At 42.6% G+C, this 10590-nt stretch overlaps 1 protein-coding gene across 2 annotated transcripts in view; it reads left to right on the forward strand.

Moving 5' to 3' along the window:
- Positions 1 to 10590, forward strand: part of GCHFR (GTP cyclohydrolase I feedback regulator) — a 31271-nt gene that overhangs the window by 5205 nt on the left and 15476 nt on the right. Inside the window, exon 1 of one of the 2 annotated variants that reach the window (XM_025205281.1) lies at positions 2828 to 2986. The exons of the other annotated variant lie outside the window; for it this stretch is intronic. Within the exon in view, the coding sequence (XP_025061066.1) occupies positions 2843 to 2986 (144 nt within the window). The 5' untranslated portion in view covers positions 2828 to 2842. Of the gene's footprint in view, positions 1 to 2827; positions 2987 to 10590 lie in introns of those variants that run through there. 2 annotated transcript variants of the gene reach the window in all.

A 10590-nucleotide genomic window follows, 5' to 3' on the forward strand; every position in this document is an offset into this window, starting at 1 on the left:
TCCCTGCAGGACTGGACCAGTGCAGAATATTCCTCCTTGGAGGTGAATCCCATCCTCCATCCTTTGTAGGCCTTTCTTTTTTGCCTCAGGAGGTCTGCTAGATCCCTGGAGAGCCAGGGGGGTTGCTGTGCCCTCTTGCTGCCTTTCCTCCAAGATGGAATAGAATTAGCTTGTGCACTGAGGATCTCTCCCTTGAGGAGCAACCACTCTTCCTGAACTCCTCTCCCTCTGGGGTCGTGGTCCCTTAGGGCCTCACTGACGAGCCTCCTGAGCTTGTCAAAGTCGGCTTTCCTGAAGTCAAGGACTTCAGTGTTGCTGACTGACTTGCCATCTTTATGGTGGATGGTGAAGGTGATCAGCTCGTGGTCACTGTGACCCAGCTTCCCATTGATCACTAGGTCACCGATTAGGTCATCCCCAGTAGCCAGTACCAGGTCGAGCAGCGCTTTACCTCTTGTTAGCCCGTAGACTTCTTGAGTCAGGTAGAGGTCATCCACGCACAATAGGAAGCTTTGCGACCGCTCAGATTTTGCTGAGTGATCTTCCCACGAGATATCTGGGTCATTGAAGTCAACGGCAATTAACATGATGTGATAAACTCTGGCACAATTTTCACATGTGCCTAGGACAGCAGCAGTTTAAGTTGGGTTGGTGCAGTCCCAGGCTGGCAGCAGGCTCGGGGGCATCAGCCCTGTGTTCTGGGTGATGGCGTCAGGCAGCAGAGGGGCTGGCTGAGGGACAAGAGTGCTAAAGTGTGGAGCTATGAGGTAGGCAGCCCCTGCACTTTAGCACCCATGTGCCCCAACAAGCTTTGTCACCATCTACATGTGCATTTCATTGCACTCAATTACTCCACTGCAAGATAGTACTGTCCCCAACAGTACTATCTTACAGTGGAGTCAGTTAATTTACTGTACCCTAATACCAGCACACCTGGAGACAGTGATGCTTTACTGCAGAACTAATTACTCAACTCTGCTGTAAAGTGCATGTGTAGATGAATTCACTGAGTACCTCTTTAGTCATTGTTAAACAATAAGAGTAAAAGAACATTTAAATTTATAAGTATTTGAAGGTGGCAAATATCAAGGAGGGAGACTGATTTACTGGTAACAGTCATATATGCTTCCTTTTAATCCTTCCAGGTAAGTCAATCCTGCCAATTCTCTCATTTTCTTTTGAGCTCCTTCCAGTTTATTAACGTCTTCATGGTAATGTGATGCCCAGATGTGCACCCAGTATTTCTGATACTCTCTCTCCAGAGCAGTAAAGAAGGGCTATTATCTACCTGTTCATGACATATTAACCTTGTGGATGAACCCCAGATTGTGCTTTGTTCTTTTTTAGCAGTTTTGCAGTTTGTGTTTTGGAGGGACTGTCTCTAAGGGCAAAGGGACATCAGTCTCCATTCTTATTCAGCCTTTGACTTTTCTGCTAAGCTTGCCTCTAAAGGTCTAAATTAATGCCAGTACAGGTTTCCCTCGCTAACTGCGGGGGCTAGGTTCCGAAAAGTTCCCGTGGTTGGCATAACTGCGGTTGGTAAAACTAAAGGCTTATGGGAAAAACGGGGTTAGAAACTTGAATACTGTACAATATAGTGTAGAAAAGTCATTTATACTTACCTTTAATACATGGGGTGGTCACCTGGGCATAGGCGTAGCCCTAGGGGTACTTCCACAGTTTATAGGGGGTACGCGCCAGTGGGGACAGAGTGCACCCAGGGCGTGGAGGCAGCGTTTCCCCCAGTGCATTCGCCTCTTACCCAGGGGAGGGGGAGGAGGAGGAGGGGAGGGACATGCCAGCTGGCCCTGCATAGCACACCGTGGCACTTCCCTGCCCCCACCCAACTGAATGGCGGGGTGGGGGTGTTTTGTGCCCACCTCCAATGGTGCATGATTGGCTGGTCAGAAGCCCATAGATGGGACCCTGGCCAGGCCAGGTCGTGGGACAATCCAAGTCTGGTGGCAGCGGGAGACGCCCGCCCACACCCCTGGAGGAGCCACCAGGCTTGGTTTGTCCCACGACCTGGCCCAGCTGGGGCTGCTGTTCTCTGCCAGCCTGCTTCCCCACCCGTGAGCCAGCGCAGCAGGGAGCAGAGAAGCCATGCAGGGATCTCCTTGTCTGCTGCTGCTCGTCTCATATTGCCCTAGCAACATGCCTCCTGCACATGGGGCTGCACTGAGGGCAGTGGCACAGGGTTGCGCCCCTTAAACCAGCAGGAGGCACAGGAGGCGCGTCGCCGGGTCAGCGCAGGGCAAGCAGTGGCAGGTGAGGAGATCCCCACGTAGCTTCTCTGCTCCCTGCCGTGCCAGGTCTCATGGGAGGGTAGCAGGGAACAGCGGCGAGCAGGCCTGCTGTTCCCTGCTGCTGCAGATTGGGCATCTCCCCACCACTGGAGCCACCCTGCACCCTCAGGGAGCAGGGGCTGTGAGGGGGGGAAGTAGAGGCACGAGCGGGGCCAGGGGGTTGGCAGGCTGATGCATGGCCATGGAAAACCATGGTTACTCAAAACTGTATACCATGGTAGCCAAAATGGTAAACAGAATATTAATCATGGATACTCAAAACCATGGTTGGCAAGGGAAACCTGTAGTGATTGGGCCCTTGGGAGCTGCTATGATACAGATATATAATTATTGCCCACCAAGAAAAGACTGAGATCTCCAATTTGTTTTGCACAGATCAACAAACAACCATCAGGTTTTGGTTATTACCTATGTAAGATGTGAAGCAGTGATCTTCCACTGAAGAGGTCTGTGACTAACACTGTGACAAACTTGGAACTGTAATTATAACCACTGTATATTGACATGGTTATTGGGTATGACTTGACTATATCAACATGCCACTTTTTTTCTTTACAGGTCTCTCTACAATTAAACAGATTAGGAAGGAAATAGAATGGTTCAAGACACACTGTACTCTTTCACAAATCCACAGGGGAACAAATCTGACCTGCAGGGTAAAACTGGTTAATATTCAAAAGGTACAGGACATGAGACCTACACTCAGAGAAACCAGACAGGTAGCAACAGCACCTGTCACCTTGCTATGTTTATAGTTTCCCCCTGTGTATGACCACTGTAACGTAAGGACAGTACCATTTGTGCAAGACAGACATCTCTGTTCATGCCCCTTGACCAAAGGAAAGACAAGTGAAGTTTCCAGAATTTCATCCTTCCTCGTCTCTCTTTAGATTGGTTCTTTTATCTTGAGGAGGCCTGTGTGAAATTGCCCGTACAACAATAATATAAAAAAGACAAGGTTTATTTAAACCAATTCTAGGTTAACATAAACTGCTTAACACATCTAGATTTACACTTTCATAAACTAAATTAGATCCTTTCGAGCATAGTTACAAAGGAAAGAAGAGATCTTGCATATATGTAAGACCTATCCCTGCTCTGACATCCTCTTGATGGAACCAATTTCTATTGTTCTATCCAGAGGGAGAGAGGAAGGAAAACTCTACTTAATCAGGTTAGGTCAGCTTGTAATCCCATACAAGCCTCTTGCTGAGTCATGGCGACTACTCATCTACCAAACTATTTACTCCAATCACCTAAACTCAACAGAGTTTGGGGGCTCTGCATGCTTTAGGAAATGATCTATTGAGAATGCAAAGATCATTTCAAAGTCTTAACAACCTAGCTTTGCCTTCACTTTCGGGATTAACAACCTAGTTTAAATACTCCACCTCATCTTGCAGATTAGTTTTCAAGTCTGACAGCCATTTTTTGTATTCATTTCAAATAGTCAAACTCTCACTTTTCTCAGTGCCAACCCCACACAGCCTGTTTGCTTTCCATTATTGTCAACTACAAGGTTCAGCCCCATGTCACAAACTCCTTATCCTATCCATTAGTGGTTTTGAAAGAAACAGTTTTGTGAAGTTTTGAGGAAGCGAGAGGATTATGGGACCAGCTAGTCCCCCAAAACCTTCTACGCACAAAGTTCTGTCATTACTCACTCATGATTTATAGTACTACTCCCCAGCCTCTTTGAATTAGTCACTGATAATTGCATCAAATTGTCCTAACTGTGAAATTATTCTGTAAGATACAAAGATGTCCTCCAAAATCTTCCTTAAAAGCAAACTCACTTTCACTTCTGCAGAATTCAAACCTGTTTCTCTGGAGACCCTAAACTAGGATTTGAACTCAAGTTTCCTGAGGTAAAAATCTGAGTCAGGCAATCTGACTTAGTAAAGTGAGCATGACACTAGGCATAGAAGTGGAGTTCTTTTCCTGTCTCTGTTGCTGACTTGCTACATGGTTTTAGGTATATCAAGTCACTTAACATCCCTGTTGCTCAACTTCCCTATCTGTCAAAGTGAGGATAATACTACTTGACTCATAAGGGATGTTTGTGTCGTTTGTACAACTCCATATAAAGTGCAATCATTCTTATTTTTTTTAGTTTCCAGACATTTTGTCGTATTTTCTCTTCCCAGCTCCACAAGGTAAAGTCTTTCATTTTTGCTTGTGATATCAAAATTAGTATGTCTGAAAGCCATTGCTCCATCAAAATAACAAGTCTACAACTTCATCATCTGAAGCAAGATCATAGAGTATAGGCAGCAAAAAGCTAGTGTTCTGGATTAAAGACAATTAGGGAGATTATTACAAGCTAGTGTAATTACTTTAAATATACATCAAGTTTTCATTAAATATGCTTTGGAAATAAATAGCGCTTTCATGTGGTGAGGCCTGTTCATTCTCAAAATAAGGTGCTTGCAGATGGTTTGTTACTGAACCTTCCCTCCATATGTGGCATTCAGGTCTAGGAAAGTTGTCCATGGGCATGTCTACATGAAAAGTTTACTTTAGAGTTAACTGTTTATCTCTGCAGCAACTGTGTTGCATCTATATGTACAGGGCAATTAGGCTGGAGTAAACTAATTAACTTTTTTTTTACCTTGTAGCAGCACACATGTAGACACTGATGTGGCTGGCTGGGGCATGAGGGTGCTTCAGTGCAGGGGCTTTCTGCTGGCTAGCCCTGCACTGAAGCACCCTTGTGTCCTAGCCAGTCCCTCTGCAGCATGTTGAGCCAGGGGGAAGCAACCTCCAGCTGGTAGGCGGATGCCCAGGGCCTCCTGCCCGCTGGTGCTGCCCAGATCCAGCTCAACATGCTGTAGCTTTGGGCACATGTTCAAACAGCATGCCCGGGAGCAATAAACTTCCATGGCTTCTAAGGACAGTGGCTGCTCACTGAGATGATAGCAATCTAGAGTCACATTGTATATTAGAGGTCTTCTGATGTGAGTTCTCCAGACTATTAGAAAAAACCTCTCAGATTTAAGGCTCAATCACAATTCACAAAAGATGTGTTGGGTGTGTAATGAATGCCCAATTCTCATTTTTTCAGACTCTTATTTAAAATGGAAATTGACCTACATGCAGAGCAAAAAAAGAACTGATGATCGGAAAGAGCATTAAACAGTATCAGGAAAAGAAAAAAGGGGCAAACAACCATAATTAGTTTAGTAACTCAGGACATTAATTACTGAATACAAAGAAATATTAAATCCTTTTGTAGTTTTTTAAAGCTGTATCACAGTTTCATTAACTTCCTAATTATAAATTGACCAGGTAGCTTCTCAATGAGATACCCCAATTTGATGGTACAAAGTTGTGCACAGAGAAAATAGTTCCCATGGGGAAACAAGAAATGTTTAAAGTTGTAAAGCTAGCTCTGCATTTTTGTAAAATAGTAGGTTGATTCTTTTAAATATGAATATACAGCATTAGTATTAGAATGTCTTATAATGGTTTTGAAAACCCTCTGTCTTCCATATAATCAGTGATACATTTCCCATGTCCCATCCTCAGACTGTCCAGAGGGCAGCTTCCTGTTTGCTAATTCAGCTCTTAAAAGTTATTTAACATATATTTTAAAACAAACCTTTTGTGATTTACCTTTTACAATCAGATGGTGTGATTAAAATATCTGCTTATTTTTTGCAATACAATTTGCCCTTATACAACAGAAGTCAGATTCAGGGGTTACTTACAGTACAGTGCTGTCTTCCATCCAATCAGTATTATTCAGGCAAGGAATTTAATTGAGTGTTAGAGAAGAAAGTATTAATTATAAAAAAAAAAAATACTGAACTTAGAAGAGAAAAATAAGCTTATTTATGTACCATGTCTCTTGTATTTTGAGCAACAATGCTATGATCTGTGACACAACCAAATAACCTTTATCCTTCTTTTAAAAGAGTCACATGGCAAGACCCAAAGTAAACAGCCCCCACTGGGACCTATTTCTGCCCTAAGCAAGCTATTCTATGTTTAACAATGACCCTAAGTAGACTTTTTGGAGCCAGTGCCAAATAGTAATAAGTTGTTTTCTGATGATAGACGGTGCCTCTGAGCTATATTACTCTGAGTTGTATAACACTCTCATGCCACTCCAGTGCAGATAACTTGAGGTCCCTCGCAGATTTGGTATCTAAACAGGAAACTAAATACCAAAATATAATTTATGTGCATATTTTATTCTGTTTTTCAAAAGACAATTATGTGAGCCATTCTGGCTAGTTGGAACTTGGCGGTCTGCCACAGAGTAAGAGCCCTTGCCTATTTTTTTATTTATTAAGAGATCTGAGTTTGGAAGCTGGAGGTGAATTTCAAACTCTCTTTACATTCTATAGCAGTGAGCTAATATTGGAAGGAAGGAATTGGAAGACAATGCAAGTTGTAGATACTGCCTTATTAAGTTTAAAGGAGAATTGCAGGTGGCATTTTTTGAAGAAATCAAATAAAGCAAGAGGTGTCACGCCTATCACTCCCAATGCTTCATATAGTGATCATTTATCATGCAACTGCTGCCACAATTGGGCAGAACAGGGTAGCTGTTCTTTTTTAATCAGTGCCATAACACAGTAAGGTTAGGAAGGTGCACTAAAGAATAACTACCCCAACTGGAAATGCAGTGGGAATTTTAGGAGGGCAAATATTGCCTATCTAACCATAGATACTTAGTCCCTGTTACTTAGAGCAGTGATTCTCAACCAGGGCTCCATTGCTTCCTGGGTGCTGCCAGATCCCTTGAAGGATGCCATGAGGTGTGAGGAGATAAGCACATAAGCAAAGATTCAGGCTTGCCAGACCAATCCCCCCCCTCCACTGCCCAGCCCCTCTGCAAGGAGGTAAGCCTGTTAATATAAATTGATGTTTTTAATTGGGTGCCACTTAATTTAGAAAAAGTTATGAAAGGGTGCCTGGAGCCTAAAAACAGATGAGAACCACTGACTCGGAGTGAGTCAAGAATATTCTTTTGTTCTGTGCTTGTACAGAACTAAGCACAATGGGATGCTGGTCCATGACTCAATATCATGGTGCTACAACGTTTTGCAGAATAATATACCTGTTCAAACACATCATAATCTTTACAGCAGCTATCTTCATAACACCTCTGTAATAGAGGGCAGTGCTGTTCTGCCCACTTGACTGATGGGGAACTGAGGCATGCAGAGAGAAAGTGACTTGTCCAGGGCCCTGCAGAAAGCCTATGGCAAAGCAGGAAATCAAACCTGGTTCTCCAGAATCCCAGGCTAGTGCCTCCATCACAGGACAATGTTTCTGCTTAAGTTGTATATTTAAAATATCACCAACCAAGTAAAAAATTTGCCCAAGGCATACATCTTTGTTCTTGCAAATTGCATCACAAGATTGATAATGATTCCAAGTGATCAAGACCTCAGTTTTTAATTTAATCTGAAATGCAATGTCCCACAGCCCCATGTTGGAGCATTCATTCTGCATGCCATTCTGGGAAACATTTAAAGAAGTGCTTAAATCCCACTGACTCATACATAAGTGCTGTTATGAATCAGGGCCTCAACTGAAAGGGAGATGTGCTTAAAATAAAGCAATCCTCTTAGATACTGACTTACCTCTTGTCCTCTTTTCTGACCAATGCATCCATGCCAGAATACTTTTCTGCTGAGTTTTAAGGTGATGGGTAGCACTGTTAGGATGGGGCATTGGCAACTCCAGTTACATTGCATGAAACCTACAATACCATACTCTCATAAAGACGTGTCTGTTTCACAAGTCTCACCAAGCCTCCCTAAAATGGGATTTTATCGTTTGTTCAAATTTGAATGATAGGGGTAGATGAGAACCTAGAGAGGGTCAGATTTGTTCCTAGTGTAAGCATCTACCCACTTATTGGTTCTATTGCTTAGCAAAACAGTCTGCATTTAGACACTAAGAAGATTAAACCAATGACCTTAGAGCTACTTAAATTTAGTAATTTATTTAGCTAGTTTTAGCTGAAGGTTCCACAACACCTTACAAAACAGAAATTCAGGGAAACTTTCAAGACTCCTATTAGTACAGTAAGTATTATTAGCTTGATTTGTTAACATATGGGCAAACAGAGGGATAGAGGAACTTACCATAGGTAACATGAGGAGCTTGTGTCAAAGTTGACTTGGGTCTCAAACTGTGCTCTGTTCACCTTTATCATCTTTTAACATCTACATTAATAATAACATATTTGAGAAGCCAACACAAACTCCTTTGGAAAATGGCTTGTATTCAAATGTTTCTTTTTATTTCATCGAAGAATCAGTTCTAGAATTAGACACACACTTTTTCTTTGTGCCTGTGTTTTAATTTAAATGGTCAAAGTTGGAAAAATATGTTGGGATAGGATGATACCCAATAAAGTTTTTGGATAAAATTTCATGTTTCAGCACTACTGGATGTGCTGGTTTCAGTGGAGAACGTGTCAATGCCCTGAATTAGCACAATTTTGTAACATTATTCAGAGTCCTGTGGTAGAAGGAAAGCTAAAATCTTGCTTCTCCCCCTTGTGTGCAGTTCTAGAAGTGCATAGTCCAACTTCTTACAAATTCCTCTTTATGTTTTCAATTGTATGGCTGTAGGAAGTTGCAAAATAATATCTCCTCTGAGGGCAAAAAAGTACTGTAATACTTACAAAATGTACAGTGAAACTAGACAAAAGTGTTTCTCTCTCTAAGCTTTTACAGTTTCACAATGCTAAGTAGGCAAAGCAATCTTAAATAGTGAGCAAATAAAAACAATTAATAGCCAGAACATTGTGATAAATAAAACATATTAAGAACAAATTAGGAGGAACCAATGTCTTGTTTACAACTCTGAAATTTTACCTTGAAAAACTTTGGGGCTCACAGGGCTGTTCCCTGTCTTTGGCTGTGATTTACTTGGGGTCTATTACACATCATCACCTTTATTTTTAAATAAGCAGGGGGGGTTTGTGTGTTCTGGTATTAAAAAAAGAAAATCTTAAAGTTTGGAAAGAACAAGAATCCTTTCACTTTTGGGCAAAAGCTAACTTTCTCTGAAAGTTAAGGAGATATATTCCCTAGCAAGTTATTTTGTAATGTTTACTTGAGGTTTCTTGCATTTTCCTTTGAAGCAACTGGTACTATCTAAAATTAGTGATAGGACACTGAAACTAGTTGGTACACTGATTTTAGGACACTGTGTCCTAAAACCAGTGTACAGTATGGTGATTCCTGGGTTTGACTGTCAAATACAATGTTTTGACATTTGTCCCATGTTGCCGGTGGTACTGGAGCTTCATATAAACCATTCATAACACATATTCATTTGTTATAGATTTTCCTCACTGGGTTTTGATCACTTCACTCCCATCTTATTTATGCCACTTTTATGACTCCATCCTCTACCTTGGAGAAGTTGTCCAGCTGACAGTAATGTGATAAGCAACATATACAAAAACCTAGGCAGATCCAGTGGGGAAAGTGCATACTTTCTGTGTTTCCTCCTTGGTCTTCTGGTTTAGAAACTGCAGGATGGACTAGAGAGAAGAGCACAAGGAACACGTGAGTTCTCATATTGGCTCTGATCTCTCTTACATAATGTTGGGCATGTCACATAGAACCTCTATCTGTTTCCCTCTGTGTACAATGGGGACACATCTACATTCTCAGGGTGTTGTGGGGGATTCAACAATATGTGTCCAATGCTCTGAAGGTATACAAAACTACTGTTGTCCTTAATCACTGTTTTACTCAGAGAAAAAATGGTGTTAACAAATAACACGGGTATTATTTTTCCTCAGAGATACCATGCAGCACAAAGGATATTCACTCCATTTAAGAACCAAATGTGAACTCCCTACGAAAGGGCACAACAGAGCACACTTCAACCCTTGTAGCAGTGGGTTCATTCACATATTTGCCTCCTCAAGAAGGCAAATATTGGGTTCTACTATCATTGCATCCCCTGAATGACTTCATCTGGCATTTTTAAGGCTCCCCTGGATGGGACTTGATGTGATATCCCCTTTGCCAAACTTTCTTGCAAGGGAAACTAAAATTTGCTCATACAAAGAGCCTCAAATTATAGCTCCAGTTGCTGTTTTCCCTGCTTTTGGTCCTGACCGGACCCCTGTAGGAAGCATTACTCAGGCCTGGGCAGCCCTCCCCGTACCTGCAGCTCGGGGTGCAGCGAGCGCTCCGCCCCGTGCAGGGGGCGGGGTAGCGGCAGGCCCCGCCCTTGCAGCGGACTGGCTGGGCGGGGGGGCGCGGCCGCGCGGCGGGAGCGCGTCACGTGCGAGGCGGCA

The sequence above is a fragment of the Alligator sinensis genome, unplaced genomic scaffold, assembly GCF_000455745.1.
Source record: "Alligator sinensis unplaced genomic scaffold, ASM45574v1 scaffold108_1, whole genome shotgun sequence".
NCBI lineage: Eukaryota > Metazoa > Chordata > Crocodylia > Alligatoridae > Alligator > Alligator sinensis.